General features: G+C 33.2%; 1 protein-coding gene and 2 pseudogenes across 1 annotated transcript; 1 reads left to right on the top strand and 2 right to left on the bottom strand.

Annotated features, from left to right (window-relative positions):
- The first annotated feature begins 3692 nt into the window (after nt 1-3692).
- LOC128174194 (uncharacterized) lies at nt 3693-5467 on the top strand (annotated as a pseudogene).
- A 1176-nt stretch (nt 5468-6643) lies between these two features.
- On the bottom strand, nt 6644-11471 carry LOC128173407 (uncharacterized; annotated as a pseudogene).
- Nucleotides 11472-12084: 613 nt separating this feature from the next.
- On the bottom strand, nt 12085-16403 carry LOC128173372 (uncharacterized). Its single transcript, XM_052839053.1, has 3 exons — nt 15939-16403; nt 15013-15186; nt 12085-13326 (listed from the first exon to the last, which is right to left on the bottom strand). The coding sequence occupies exons 1-3, from the start codon at nt 16222-16224 to the stop codon at nt 13091-13093; spliced, it is 696 nt and encodes a 231-aa protein (XP_052695013.1). The 5' UTR covers nt 16225-16403; the 3' UTR covers nt 12085-13090.
- Between the last annotated feature and the right edge of the window lie 252 nt (nt 16404-16655).

The following is a 16655-nucleotide window of genomic DNA, read 5'->3' as shown; positions in this document are numbered from 1 at the left end:
TATATATTTGTTTGCACTGATAAAAAGGAGATGCACAAAAAACCCAAGAACAACAACTAGACACGATATCGTAGCGAGCAACGAGGAGATCTTCCGTCCGATTTTTAACAGGAATATGACCTTGGCTTTGATATTCGTCAACGAAACATAATATTGAAATGGGAGCAGAGTCATAATGCCCTTTACATCCTAAGAATGCTTTTCAAAATATATCTTATTTTTATACCTCCAGACCAGGTTAATATCACGGATGCCTTGGACCCATATCTCTGGTCCAACAGCATGACTATTTTCCTCTGTCAAAAACGGGGTAAATAAAGCGTTTTGGATGGTTCAGTAATGTTTAGGCATTAATCATTTCACAAAACTGAATTTTTTTTATTTGTATTTGAAGAGCAATTGTAACAAATTTTCAATTGCTATGAAATATTTTTATCTATTTTTACACAGGAAATGAAGTAATTTTTTGCGAAAGAAAAAAATGACAAAAAATATTTATTTAAATTGTGTTGTCTTATATCATGAATCTGGCCGTATTTGATTAATACTCCCAACAAGGGGGGGGGGGGGGGGCAAATCCATGATAATTCAATTCGCAGCACAGTTAAGGCTGTCAACAAATTCCGTTCAGACAAAAAGTACGGGAAATATGCATTATGACATCACAGTATATTACAAACCTTAAAAGGACTTATTAATTTATTTATTAGCAAAATTAATTTATGCTTATCTTACAATTGAAAACAACAAATGCTATTACTTACAATTTTGATGTCCGTTATATCGTACACACTGAAAAATAAGCGAGATGTCGTTCTCGCTGTACTACAAAATATGACGTCATATGCTTCAAAATGAAGCATTAAGTTAAGTCAATGAAGGCTTTTATGCAGTTTTTTAGCGAAGAAAAATAAATGTCATATTATTAATGAATATTTTTTGTTCACCATTATTATTAGTAGAATGCTTTCTATAAAGTCTTATTTTCATTTTGTTATAAGTATGCATCGTATAAAGAGGCAACCTTGGTTTTGTATAAAATATCGTATATCTTAAAGCTGAGTACCTCAATAAATCACTAAATTGCAAGGGCATACTTTAACTGATCCTGGCAAACTTTTACATGTGAATTTTGAAATATGCTATGTAACTTAAAAACTTCTACGATCCTTGTAAAATCTTACAAATGAATTATTTTTAATGAAATTAACCTTGTGACCTTCAAAATTATTCAACACATGCATTATAAATTACGGTTTCTACTAACAAATAATCTTATCTTACAAAGTTCGCACCGTTTTTCAAAATGTACGATATAATATTAAGTTATTTTATAATTCAGTTGTGAATGTTGACATGATTATGCCCTTGCAACATTGAACTTTTTAAATGACCTAAAAACCACAAATACATCTGCTTGTACCATGCGACTGCCATATCACGTGACCACTATGAACATAAAATATGGTACTGTTATATAAATATTTTAGAAATATATTGCATTTGAGTGACTGTTATTGATTTTAAAAAGGACATGCCAGTTGAACTAGAGAATACGTGTTTTCTTCACAAAAATTTGCCGATATTTTTATTGGCCGCCTTAAATGTACTGCGTTTTGGTCCCCCCCCCTCCCCCCTTAAGCTACGTGCCTGTTTTTATTTCAGGGTTTCCTTAAGTCAGATAAGCTTTTCGCATTTAATATCAAAGCGACACAAGAGGTTAAAAAGGTTTAACAAAGATTGTTTTTTTAATGTAGTTACCTATAAAGGCCCTCATAATGTTATGATTGGTAATAAAATCGATCGAATTAGGTCGCCTCCTTCAGTATTTGAGAAATTCCTTCAAATTGATTAATTAATTGGGTAAAATTATTTGAGCCGTTATTATTCAGAATAGTTGTTGACATATAACTGAATGCATATGCAATATTTTATCATCTATTAACGCCGTCCCACAACTTTCACATCAACCACGCTGTAGCGTAAATAATGAAAATAGCATGTCAAAGATGTGTGAAAATCTCCATCTCGAGGGCGCTTGATTTCTAAATTCATTTCTCGGAGGGTCTGTAAATGTTAATTTTCGAATATCGTTTAATGATCAAAAACAGAAAGGCCTATAGTTTGTCATCAATGTATTTATTAAGGTTTTTTATGCTTCAATTTAAACAAGGTGATATGAAATACACATGAGTGACCCGGAATTGGAGACGACCCGGAATTGGAGACTTCACTGCACCGCTACACGCTTGTCTCCTCACATACAGTTATGAAAAAAGTATGCAGACCAATTGTGCACCCGCCCGTTATGATTGTTCTAGAAAATATATATAAATTATGTAATTCAACAGATATAGCATTCACTTTGGACCTACAAATTAATATTCCGGTAGCTGACTTTCTTAGCTTTTTAAGAAGCTAACATTGTGGTTGTTATAATTATACCCCTTGTATTTTATTGGACAGTTACCTTAGGGGATAAAACAATTGAAAAAAATGACCAAAGATATTTTATTTTCATTGTTTATTTTTTTTACTATCATTTATATTATTTTGATACATTTATTACAGTTGCATAACTATTCACACCGTTTGGTTGGATAGCTGTTTAATCAAAGTGTATATAGACTAGGGTTTTTGCGCCATTGGAAGGATGATTAGATTTCTATCACACGCAATTATTTTTACAAAATATACAAAATCAGAAAAGCAATTGTTACTCATCGGTAAACAGTGCTTAGTGGGAGGGGCGATTACCTGACGATATCATATATATATATATATATATATATATATATATATATATATATATATATATATATATATATATATATATTGAAACTAAGTATATACTTTATACTTATGCAATGCGTATTTTTGGGTTTTCCACCATGGAATTTCTAACCTTCTACAACACCTACAAGTCTAAAATAAATACCCGATTCATGTATTTTCAAAATCACAGATATCATCTTTACTTGCTCTGTAGATACGTTTGGCAGATAACGGCACTGTCTCGGTAGAAACCTTTTAGTGACAGCGAGCTTTGTGAAGGACAACAACTTCCACCAGCTCGCCTCCAGCAACATATATTAATCGTTATCGAACCATTTGTTTCAACCATAATCCATGTACAGAGAAATCGAAGGCTAAAGAATCAAAATCGGTCAATTCTTGAAGGACAATTTCTTTTATCGATTGGGAGGGGGGGGGGGGGTATCACTTCATAGGTGAACAAATGAGAACTTCAAAAGGATAACTTTAAAATAAAATAATTACTTTCTACAGTAATGATCTTTCTAAAGGATTTTCGGAATAAGTATTACAATTTTAAGGTTTCAATACCGTAGTAAAAATCACCATACCTTATTTAAAACAAATATACAAACTGCAGTCTTTCTAAGTAGGTCTGATAATTAAAAAACTGATTTTTTTTTCTCTACGTACATGTAGTATCAGTACCCATTCACAATGAAACAGAAACTAAACAACACTTCCAGGGATTGTTCTTATTCCACTGAAACTGCAACCGATGCTATAAACCCTAAGTTTTGGATCAATTTTGACTGAAAAATCCTGAAAAAATCAAATTTAAGAATACTGGACTTGAGTAAAGAGTATTTTCAGTTACAAGCAGGAAGAACAAACGTAGCTTTATTTCCCAACATCTTTTTAACAGAGATATGTAAAAAATGCCAATTATTTTAAAACAACGCCGTGATTGTTTACTCGCAAGTAAGTAATGATCTAATTAAAAGGTAAATACAAATTCTGGTTGGAAAATACAAAAATAAGTAATAATTCAATTAGAGGAAATGTCAAGTTTTCATAGAAAAATTTATTTATTTATCTTTAAATATTTAATTGACGAGCGCATATAATGCTTGGGCGCATTCCATTAACGTTGCCTCGCCGGCGACGTCATCGGGAAACGATGTCGTTAATGGAACGGTTGGCAACGTCACAATAATTCCAAAATAGCCGATTGCAGCTTAAAACGTAATTCGCGCATAAGCAAAACGTTTTCATTAAACGTATTTGAGGACGATGAGGCCAATGATTATGACGATGACGTTGTGATGGAAGTTGTCCATCATTTGCTGAGAGGAAAAACGAGACGGCGGCGTATTGCGGATTATTTTGGTGCAACAGTGCCTGCATACGCTTCTGAGGAGTTCTCATCCCATTTAAGAATGCGAAGAGAGACTTTTGAAGAAGTCTATGGACAGGTATTGTTTCAAAAATGATCATTTCATATGTATCCCTACTGCATCACTAGCGGTTTGTGGGTGGATTATGTACATATTCGATGGATCGACATTATGACACATTTTATGGTACCCATAAATCCATGAAATCGTCAATGAACATTAACGAGTATGATATATAAAACACTGTATTGAATATATTATTTTTAAAACCTGATCTACTTTCAACCTGATTTACTTTAAATAAATTTAATGAATATACAGTAATGATAAGAAACATGCGCATGATAACGGGCTGCTGCGCTTTAAAAATAATTTTAAAAAATCATCTGCTACTTATATAAGTAACAACGTATATGCACTAACATCAACTCATTAGATCGTTGTAAAACTGTACCTTCTGAATATTATTTTACCAACAAAAAGTGTTAACAGGCCGCATTCCACAAAAGCAGATGCGTGGCATGGAAATTATTGAACCATATCTCCATATGGATGTTGGCCAACATGGAAGGCTATAGACAAATATCTGACAAATTTAGCGTTACGTATTCATCCGTGTATCGTTGCTTTATGCGCACATGCAGCGCTCTTCAATGCCTGTCTTCTGAAAAAATCAAGCGGCCCACTGGTAATTCTGTTAAAATAAAAGCTTTGATTGTTACTAGTATTTCCTATACGACCTATTTCTGTAATTTTTTGGGGAAAAGATATTATTCCATGTTTTAAGGGCATTTAGAATGGTTGTTTTTTTTAATGGGGGATATTTACACACACACAATTAAAAAAAAAAAAAGAAGAAAAAATCTGTTCATAAACGTCAAAATCCCTCAAGAGAATGTTTTAAATATACAACTTTTTCTACTTTTGATATTTGCAAGCCTTTCAAAATTCCATAAAATAAATGAAAAAAGGAAGTAAGTTTGCTTTAAAATGCTTTTTTGTTAATTTTAGTTTATTAAAGGTATATGTTTAGTTTGATGAAGATGTGTATTTGCAAAAACGAGCACCTTACTTTCGTTGTTACGCGCTTGCATCTCAATTAAGTCAATTCTTAAATCAATTTTACAACTGATTTTTTTAATGTCCCAGGAGCATGGGCAAACGAGGTCATGCAAGGCTTCCAAAAGATCAAAGGGTTCCTTAGAGTTTTAGGAGCCGTCGATGGATGCCATATTCAAATTAACGCACCCCAGGAAAAATATCATCCATTGTCCTACCTCAACAGGAAAAGGGACTCTCTGTTATTTTACAGGTGAATATATAATTCAATACATTTGCAAAACACTCGCATCAATCGAATTCATTCAAATATACATGTACATCATTTTAAATAAGGGATAAGGAATCATTCTTTAAGTATTGTAAGATGGTAATTTCGGTCGGGGCGTGATCAAATCCAATAAAGTCAGAAGGGCTTTATGATAGATTTGATCACGCCCCGACCGAAATTATCACCTCATAATATTCAAAGAATGATTCCTTATTACTTATATTTATATAATTTTAAACCATCGTATGATTAAATATTCAAAATATAAATAAGCAAACCCCGCTGCCGCCTCATTTTGGCTTCATTTGAAGTTACGGGTTTTATAGTACAAAATCGATATGTAGTGTTATCACAGGCAAAGGCACTGGAAAATGTAAATATAACTAAATATATATAAAAGTAATTATTAATTTTCATTAATGATATCGCCCTTTACGAGGCCATTGAAATTCTCTTCGATGGGGATGCTCACAGCATACCCCCTGCATAGGTATTTATTGAGAAAGATTATACCATCTGAAAACCATGTGCGTTTTGCAAATGTATGTACACTTAGTATATTTTCAATTTTAAGTGGATTTTAACCCCATACAAGGATAATCGAAATCTGGCCGAGAGACATAAAAAGTACAACTTTGTACATTCCAACACTCGCCAGACCATTGAGCGTGTCTTTGGTCTGCTTAAAGGAAAGTGGAGGAGGCTTAGGTTTCTCGATAACACGAAGCTAGAGGATATACCAACAGTTATAACGGCGGCCTGTACACTTCATAACATGTGTATAGAGGTGAGTTTTGTACTGCTGTCAACTTTCAAATATGTAAACTGGGTTCATTCTCTTTAAACATTTTTACAGAACAATATTAATGAAGCTGACATGGACATCTGTGATGATGTTTATCCTGATGCTCCGGTTACCAATCAGCCTGTTAACCAGAGTGCATCAATTAAAAGAAATGCACTAGCTCAGTACTTCTGGGTTAACAGCCAGTGAATTTAATGTTACAAGAGACAAAAAACATGTTTTTAGGTTTAAAACAATCTTACTTTTTATTACAATGTTATTAAATTGAATGTGTAACACTAAACAAACAAATTAACAAGATTTCCATATATCCTTTACTAAAGAACATAAACTGATACCCTGATAATAATCTTAAATTTTGACATATCAAAATAAGACATTCAGGCTAAGGTGGTATAGGACACTTCCATATTGTGACGTAGTGTTTATCGAAATAAACAATAAAATTAAGTGTAATTTTATAAACAGTGTCTTTCTCGAAATAGAACACTAAGCGTAACGCAGTTGGTTAGAGGATTTGCTTTAAAACTCTAAGTCATGAGTTCGAATCCAACTGGGGTCTTTAAATCTTTTACCTTTCCAAAAATTATCAAGACATATTTTTTGGCAAAATATTGTAAAATTTGAAAAATCTAAATTGTTGAAAGCATTTTAATGTTTATGTACTTTAATCCACATTGATATTGACAAATGTCCCATACCACCTTAAGGAAATGCAAAATAACATCTATCTATCTATCTATCAAACAGAGAAACCAACCTCTCCATTATATCAAGCTTTCTTTCATTCATTCTCACCTGCTCCTCTTGAAACCTTCTCCTATCATCCCTCACCTCCGTCAACAACTCTAACAATTCATCTTCTCTCTTCCGCTCGCTCGCTTTCTTCTCTCTCTAACCCCTTGCTTTGACAATCTCACACCCTTCTCACTATCATCTTTCTCACCACAAACAACATTCACACCCTTTCCCACACCTACAGACACTGTCTTTAGAGGGGTTATTTTGGGGTCATCCCCCATTACTTCCATCATTTCAGAATGGAATTTCATAGACCTCCGCTTTTCACCGGATTTTCTGTTGGCATCTTCAACAGCTTTATACTTTGCGGTTAGCGTGTTAAATTAGGATTTGCACTGGATCCAATCACCAGTAAAGTTGTGGTTCTCCTCTAGTTTAACTGATATTTCTTTCCATTATGCCTTGTGAGTCTTCTTTTTGGAAGCAAATTCTGAATCCATCTCACATCTCAGACTTATCAGGCATTTTGTTAGACAATTCGTCTAAGTCTGTGTTTATAATTAGATTTTTATTTAATCTCTAAATATTAGGTAGGAATAATTAAATAACATTTGTAGTCAAGATATAGAGAGGATATTCTGTAACTCTATAAGACCCTTATTATGTGATAAAGTCCTGTATAAAATTTTCTCCAGATATTCATATGTTAAACATTGAGCCCCTTTTGTAAGAAGATTATTTTAAAGTCATATTACACATTGCTCACAAGCATTGCAGTAATCACGAAGATCTTAACAACTGTATATTATATTATATAAACTTATAAAACATTGAAGCCCATGCTGGACCCAAGAATTGTCTAGGGACCTCAGTCTAAACAACTGAGAATCAACAATATGTCAAAGTGCTTGCATACAAGTACTTAAGGTAGTCCTATACTCGGCACTAAATGGGCTCAATCATTAAAAGCTTAGCTTTAAATGATAAATATACATTCTAGCAATACATATACAAAAGAAAATATGTAGGTTTACATGCTATTTGTTTGTTATCACCTCTCAGACGGGTGTACCCCCTTGCGAAAATTATTGACAATTATGAAATTTGCCAGACGTCCGTTTTCCTAAAAATAATTACCAATTTTGGGAAAATAAGAACTGAACATACAAAATAGAGTATAAATATTTATTTAAGCCATATCTCATCAATAATTTTGCGCAAATTTTTGTAAGTATGTACGCTTTATAGACCTGATGTATCAAAAAAGAATTTTAAAAATGCAATGCTAGTATCGCGTTTGGTAATTTTTTTACTATTTTATGGACTCAAACTTAAATTCATGGTGTTTATTCTATAGATTGACATCTTAAAAAAAAGATTTGGTAAAATAAATTATATGTTGACGGATTACTTTTCACGCTATAAGCTCTACACCAAGTAGACCCTGACGAAAAAATCCGTAAAAATCACATTTTGCTACAGTTTTCTGCCTAGATCTGTCAACAATGTTAGATATCATTTAAACATTAATTAATTGACGATTGATTAAATTCGAATTATTTTCTGTCTCTAAATTAAAACCGGTTTTAGTAAAAGAAAAAGAAAAATTCGGGGGTGGGGGGGGGGTCAAAACAAAGAAGATATAAGCATACCTGAGATCCTGGTTAATCAGAAACTTCGTTTTTCATTTTACTGTAACAGAATTGAGTTTCTCAACATTAATCATTTCTATCTCCCATAGAATACATATATTACCGTTCTAATTGCTTATTATTGCCATTGTTTACAACAGCGATGTGGAGCAAAATCAATACCGGGTATCTAAAACGCTTTATAAAAGTCGGACCAATATTGTAAAATCCGTATTATGACGTAGTTCGATACTCGGACTACTTTAATAAGTTTTACGGTGCTACCGTTCTGGCAAGCGCAGCAAGAATTACACATACATTGCATTATTGTCAACCTAGTGTTATTTAAGTATCAACGAACGTCAAAGAATTTTTGAGAGAGTATTGCTCTACAATAAGTATGCCAAAGGTACTAATTTAAATGGTTATGATACATACAGCGCAACCCCCTACCCCTCTCCAGAGAGAAAGGAGAGAGAGAGAGAGAGAGCCCGGTCCCTGTTTGTAGGTGTGTAATTTCCCACCTTTAAATTTAATGGTTTGACTATATGCAATATCTACATAAATGTTTTAACTGTTTATTTTTTTTCTCTTTATTCCTTTTTATTTAGTTCAAAGTGTCCTATTGTTTATTTCCTCCCTACTCATATACTTACCTGCCTACTGTACATGCATGCACAATTAGCTTAAAAATGGAGTAAAGTATGGCTCTTGCTAGTATTTATTTATATAATCTCTATATTTAAAAAAAAAAAAAAAAAAAAAAACATATGTCAATGAGGCAGGTATCGCAGTCTATACTGAAATAGCTAGTACACGCATTACAGATGTTTGATCCGCCTCTAAATTTATCGCGGAAAATATAGCACGAGAGCACTTTGACGTCATCCATGATTTGTTCGTCTTTGTTTACCTATCTCGACTCAATATACGAAGGTATGGAAGCATGTAACAAATCTTTTGAGTCTCGCCGAAGCATATGCGGTACTCAAAATGTGTCTACAAACCTTAAGACACCGTAAATTACGAGTTAAAAGTCGGCCATTTTTGGCATAGCACCACGGGTGAAAACATTAGAGAGATTTATGGGACGTAGAAACAAAATTTTGTTTGATAAACTGTAGGTTTAGCTCGTTCTTTTTCCCGCGCACACTGGTTCTTAGAGCTGCGCTCGTTATAATTCCATAATTATATTATAACATTTGAGATTTTGAGAATATTTTTTTAAAAATTCCTACGTAAAATTCAAAATGCCACCCTAAATTTAAAAAATAACTTAAATTCCCTTTAGCTAATGATGTTTTGTACCACGTTTGGTTGAAAGTGGCCACACGGTTCTGTATACGAAGTCAAAATATTACAGACAGACACATGCCAGACAAAATGTGATCATAAAAGCTCACTTAAGCTTTTAGTTCAGGTGACTACAAAAACGTACCTGGCAAAGGTGTGGGAGGTGAATATTCTGTGAAGCCATCTTGAAATTCATTTTGTTCATCTCTAAATACAAACATTTTAAGCTTTAAAAGTTTGTTGTTTTAAAAAATGTTTTGCATTTCAAACATATATTTGCACCTCTCATATTTTTGTTACTTAGAAATTAATTTATTGTTATATCAATATATGTGTACATTTTTTTTCTTATAGCGTGTGTGTATGACCAGTTCTCACCAAGTACCATTTCTGGCCAGTGAATTATATTTTTGTATCTAATGAAATGTGTTGAAAAAGGACGTAGCAATGCACTTGCCAGAAATGGTACTCAGTAAGAACTGGTCGCGTGCCAGTATAGTCAAATGCAGTCTACAATAGGATTCAAAATTTATTTCCCTTGTAAAAACAACCCAGTCTGGGCCAATATCAAGAATCAAGAAATATACATAGACTTACTTTCTTCCATTGACAAAGTGGTACATGTATATGTTGAGTTTCTGGTCGACTGACAAGCAGCTCCCTGGCCATGTTGTGGTTCTTCTTTCCTAAAAATATCATGATAGGTTTGAACATTCCACATTCTTGGAATAATTTGGTATCTTTAGACTTACTTAACACCTGGTCTAGACATTCCCTGGATAATTCAGAGTATTATAAAACTACTGTACATGTACTGTAACTAGTTGATGAAGAAAATATATCAAACATAGGCATCAGACCACCTCCCATCCCCCATGCAAATAAATTAATCTCAGATAGATCCACATACACATGTACATGAATGGTTTATTTTTCAACTTATTTTAGCATCTTTTTAAAATCAGTACTAAAATTTGTGATTTACGACTTATTTTTTTTTTAATAGGCTGATCAGTTATACCAGAGACATAAATCTCTGGTTATACGATAGAAAAATAATGTCACTTTACCTGTACACTGTGGTCATATTATCCTTTAGGATAAGAGGCTGTATGGGAGAGTTAGTATTGCATTTATGCTGGTTGAAATGGTTCATAGAAAAAAAATAATGAGTTACATGACGGACAGTGATAAAGTTCCACGGCAGCCATCGTTAGATAAGAAACGACAGGTGATATGACGCAATAAACAGTCAAAATGACGTAAAACATCGGGAATACTTACCAAGCGTTTCGATTTTTGAAACAAACATTCTGACCATGTGTAGACAAAATTCGGGTTATATACTACACAACAAGAAGTTCAAAATTCTTCAAAAAATAGCAATACAACTGATACTTAACTTGAATTTTGGTTGTATGTTGTCTCCATGCGACTAGGTTATTGCAATTATCCAAGATTGTAAGGTTGTTAAACAAATTTGAGCAATTAATCCCCGTTTTTTTTATTGTGAAAACATCTTCTTCCTAAATAGACGCCATATTGTTTCCTAGTCGGCAACAGAAAATTGCGTGGCCGCAATCGCTCGCCGGCGACGCGCGTTCCAACAATCGGCGACGAAAGCAACACCGGCAAATCCGGCGATGCCGGTTAAATGGAAAGCACCCCTAGTAAATGATTCCAAGTTGTCTATTTTGTGCTAGAACCATTATGACGTCGTAATTGATTTGATGAATCATTTTTCCGTATTTTGTGGCTTTAAAGAAATTATGTACAAAATAAAACAATATTATGACATTCTATATTTAATCACGGGGAAAGTAATTCCGGTACCCATATTCAATTTGACATCATTTTTTGGAGAGACTGTGCTACAGGAAGGTTGGAAATTATTAGGTATTTGTCATCAGAATTACAATTGTTTTTTTTTAATATATCCTTACAAAGTCTAGACGTAACTGAATAAGTCTTTTGTGGCTTTACGTATTTTGTTTTTTTTTTATTTTATAAACAATTGATTGCCGTGCTGTAAGAGCCGGAGCCATAAGAGCCGTGCTGAAAGAGCCGGAGACACAAGAGCCTAACCTGTATATTAGAGCCTAACCTGTATATTAGAGCCAGTGCATACTTGAACATACTTGATTTTACGACAAGCAGTCTATTTGTTTTTATAATCAGTATATGTATATATTGAATATTAACTACTAGTCCTCAGAAATATAACGAAGGATTCCTATCGGCTTTTTTTTTTTAAATCAATAGGGTTGCACGCTACAATATATGCATTAGAAACGTTGGTTATATATACGTAACTCATAATCCATCAAAATATGACAAACATTGTTTCACTGTATTTAGATCAAAACTGCAAATAAATAATCTAAATGTAATGAAGTATTTAGCAGCTAACAATGAAAAAAAATCAATTACATAGCAAAAAACCACAATTACTAAAAACCAGTGAATTGTAACGTTATGACATACAATCAATTTAATAACCTTTCTGACTTACATGTAAAACATTTTCATCATCGGAATAAAAAGCGAAACAGGTATGCATGTCTAGATAAGCAATATATATATTTTACAATAGTTCAGTCTACACAAGGCATTGATAAAAGTGACAATTAATTGAATATATATACTGAGTAGTAAGTGAAAAGAAGTCGGCCATTTGTTTAAAAAATAAACATACACACGAACAACAAAGATTTACAACACAGGAAATCAGCGTAATCATATAATGACACTTCAAAGCGGCTCTTGCTTTTATCCGCCCCTAACTGGAATAGTCTGTTCATATATACCTTTACAAGTTCATACGATTGCCGAGTACAATATCCTTTTATTCCGTATCAATTTTATGTCAATACTTTTGACGATATTCAAATACAACTATTTTGAAAAAATATAGAAGAAGAGTATGCTATGGTGTTCAATGATTCCTTGTTTTGAGGGGAAAACACAGTACTAAGTCAAAGAAAAGTAATCTTAATACATAATAAAACAGATTCCAAAATTGATATCACAGATAAGATGTTGCCATAAGTAACAATCACTTTGATAACAGGGTTAATTAAAAATAAGATGTTTTGTACTTTTTATATTAACCCCCCCCCTCCAGGTTATGGATTTAAAATCAAATAAAACCAATAAACATCTCACACAGGTAAAATGCCTTGTGTGTTTCTGTGGTGTCAGCGCAGAAGTAATTATTCACACTTTTCGCCCGCATGTAATTCGACTTGGAATTCCCCGACACATCTGATAGACAGGTGTAGTCAAGCTCTGTGGAGTCGTGATACCTCCACACCAGGTTGCTATCCCTGATGCCTTGAACCCACACCTCAGATCGATCCGCCAGGCGTTGTTCCTCTGTCAAAAAAGGTGTGAACAAAGCGGTTTTTTTAATTTGTTAGTAAAGTACTTCAGGTATCAAATATCTCACAGAAGTGATTTTGTTTTTAATTTGTACTTAAATAGAAATTGTAACACAAAAAGCTATTGTAACACAATTTTTGAATCTTTCATTGAACTTGTTGCATTTGTCTGTTAAAGCTGCTTGGTCCGATTTTGTATCAAACTTGAAGAACGATATTAAAGGGTAGTTATTCAAAGTATGTATACTTATAAATTAAGACATTTCGCGAATAAACTACGAAACTCCTGCACCAGAGTAACTGCTTATACCTTTGGTATTCTTACACTTGAGATATGATGTCCGTAAGCTATAATTGAATTTTACTTGATAAATGATTATTGAGAATTAAAATTAGAACCTACTTTCATTTTCGATTTACAGGCCTAAAATAGCAAAAATGAGAGTAAGGTGTCGGGACACGCTTTGGCGTTTACATCAAAACATACACTTGCAATGTAATAATGAATGATTACGTAAAGAGTAAATATACATACTGGGAACTTATTTAGGGTATACATAGAAATAAAGATGTGATAAATATTAAATAAACAATGAGCCAATTCGTTTGTTATTGCGGGATTTTAGTTTTGATGGATAGACGCTTGAGAAAATCATAGAGAACTTTTAAGAACGAGGTACCCAAGGACGCAGGTTGACAGGACAAGTTCGTCATGCGTCGTTTAAGCCCGGAATGCTCAGTTTGGGATGTCGTCGGTGGTCCTACAACACCTAGCAGTGCAGACAAATTCAATACCGTGGTAAATGTAAGCTGATGCCTTGAATTGGCAATCCATGGTTAATCCCCCCCCCCCCCCAAAAAAAAAAAAACAACTTTTTAAAAATTGGTTACTTTGATACGATTTTCATTTTGATTTTTTCAGAACAGGTGCCGAGGAACGCGGTAAGACTAATTAACGCCATAGCGGAAAGTGAAAGGCGAGATAACCGTTGGGCAGATACTTTAAATTTGACAACTGTGGTTTAAAATATGCAAATACACTTTTGTTTAAAATATGCAAATACATCTGCATACATTAGCGTTTTTTATTTCATATATTCATAACACGAAAGATTGGTAGTAAACCTTAAACATTAATGTGTAAACAATGAACATATTGTGTTCTACGTCTGTATTAATAAATGATGTATGTACAAGACGGGGAAATTTTTTTCTCTTCAAAACAATCTTTTATCTGAAATTTTTTTTTAAAATAAGACCGATTTTGCTGGTGTTATAGGCAAAAGTCGATAACTTTCTGGCCAGTTTGGAAAACTATTCGATAATGTTACAGTGAAAAAAAAAACATGACCATGCAGCTTTAATAAGTAGCATATGTTCTTTTAAATGTTTATAATGATTTCTACACAAACAATTTAGATATTAACGAATTCTGCCACGTTAAATAAATATTGAATTGTATTGTTGGGCGTAATCAAGATTTTTTTTCGAAATTTGTCAAAATGCATACTTCTTAGAATTTTCATGTATATAAAGAATTTTCATTGTACATGTATATAAATAATACATAAATACATATCTTTTTGTGTGTGCAAAAGCCGGATAAGGTACCCGTATTTAAAATGTTTTGAATCTTTAAACGACATTCACCTAGAGGTTGTAATTTTTTGAACATACTTACCAATAAACGCCCTCATAATGTTATGTTTGGTAATAGAATCGACTCGAATTAGGTCGCCCCCTTCTCTCTGACAAACGTCCGCGGCTTCGTGGTAAGTCTTTAAAGTTTCTTCGTACCTCAGGCAGATTTTCTGGTTGTTGTACTCATACCCCTTGTACCTTAATGCACAGTTACCTAGGGGAATGTAACATTTAAAAAATCAATGTAATTTTTACTGAATTTTATCTAATTTCCATCTGATGCATATTACACATTTGCGAAACTTTTCAAACCAATTGATTTGCTGTGTAATAACATTGTAGACTGGTAATTTTTCGTTATATATAGAATGACTAGAAACATTTTTTGTACAAAGTTAACCAAATCAGTAAAGCAAATTGTGTAATCGGTGTTGTAGGAAGAAAACATACTTGACGATGTCTATCATTAATAATTCCCGGACTTTAAATTATGTGCATAAACTTTTGTATTGAGCTGTACAATCATATACATTAGTCACAATATTTACATCAAACCTTTATGTTTCTGACTATGTAATTCTTGCATGAACATACATGGACAAACAGAAATGTACGTAATCCAAAGCAGGACCAAACTTTTAAAAACCTATCGATGCATTGTAAAGCTTTTTAGAGGTCAATTTTAATACAAGTAGGTATTAAAGATAGTAGTATTACATGTTATGTACGCACCTTTACTTGTTATGGGTAATAAATTTTATGAATGAGGTAGATGTAGATATCAACACTTATATGCACGCTTTTGTGATTCATACTGTACGCATGTAGCTTTCACTGCTATGATTTCAGATTTACTTTATAAAACCATTAAAGCAGGTAATATACTTACTACCAGAATATGTTTTACAAATATATTTGCTGAAAATTATAATGGAATACATCATCACATTATAAAATTCTACATACCAGTAATAAAAGTCTCCCTTTCGAACTCTGGAATTAGCACATCGTCAACTCCTGGTTTATTGTCACAGCAATAACAGGTTCCCGTGGTTACGTCACGACTGAACAAGTATAACTCATCGAACGCTTCCCTGCATTCACGGTAACACTTCAAAATGGAAGTTAATCCATTTAAACGTTTACATGACGTCCACGGTACCGTGCTCGTCTTACGGTACAAGTTATGATTCGAAGAAATCGTTGAAACGACACACGAAAACGAAACGAGAACTCGAAAAGCGAATCTCATATCTTCTTAAGATATCAGAATGGTTTAGATTTCAAAAATGTCTGCAAGTTTTTCTGTATATCTTTCTGCAACTAAAAAGTGAATCAGTTTTTGTTAAAATAATTTTCACTTTGAACACTCGTGCTTATTGTATTACAATAAAAAAATCCCGCATTTTGGAAGAACACATGATCTTTTCATCCAGATTCATATCTGTAGTGAACACATGTAAATTAATTACAAAATCAATATCAAATACGGATTGGAAAGTAAAGAATAATTCAATTACCTTATTGTTTTGAGAGAACAAAGGGAGAAAACCAATACGTGTGAAGGTTAATTATATTCAAAGTAAGGCAGTGTTCTGGAAAAGTTCGATATCGTAAGGTATGCTTGAGTAAGACACATTAGAAACTAGTTTTCAAAGAAAAATCTGTGTGATGAATAAATGC

Source organism: Crassostrea angulata, chromosome 2, assembly GCF_025612915.1.
Source record: "Crassostrea angulata isolate pt1a10 chromosome 2, ASM2561291v2, whole genome shotgun sequence".
Taxonomy (NCBI): domain Eukaryota; kingdom Metazoa; phylum Mollusca; class Bivalvia; order Ostreida; family Ostreidae; genus Magallana; species Magallana angulata.
Note: the sequence above shows the minus strand (reverse complement) of the source record. Positions and strands in the feature narration are given on the sequence as shown.

Bases quoted from the DNA above. Each gene is read 5' to 3' on its own strand.
- LOC128173372 (XM_052839053.1), bottom strand. From the start codon at position 16,224: ATGAGATTCGCTTTTCGAGTTCTCGTTTCGTTTTCGTGTGTCGTTTCA. The intron at 15,187-15,938 runs GTATGTAGAATT...ACATTCCCCTAG, and splicing joins AAGGGAGACTTTTATTACTG to GTAACTGTGCATTAAGGTAC. The intron at 13,327-15,012 runs GTAAGTATGTTC...CTTTTTTGACAG, and splicing joins CATTATGAGGGCGTTTATTG to AGGAACAACGCCTGGCGGAT.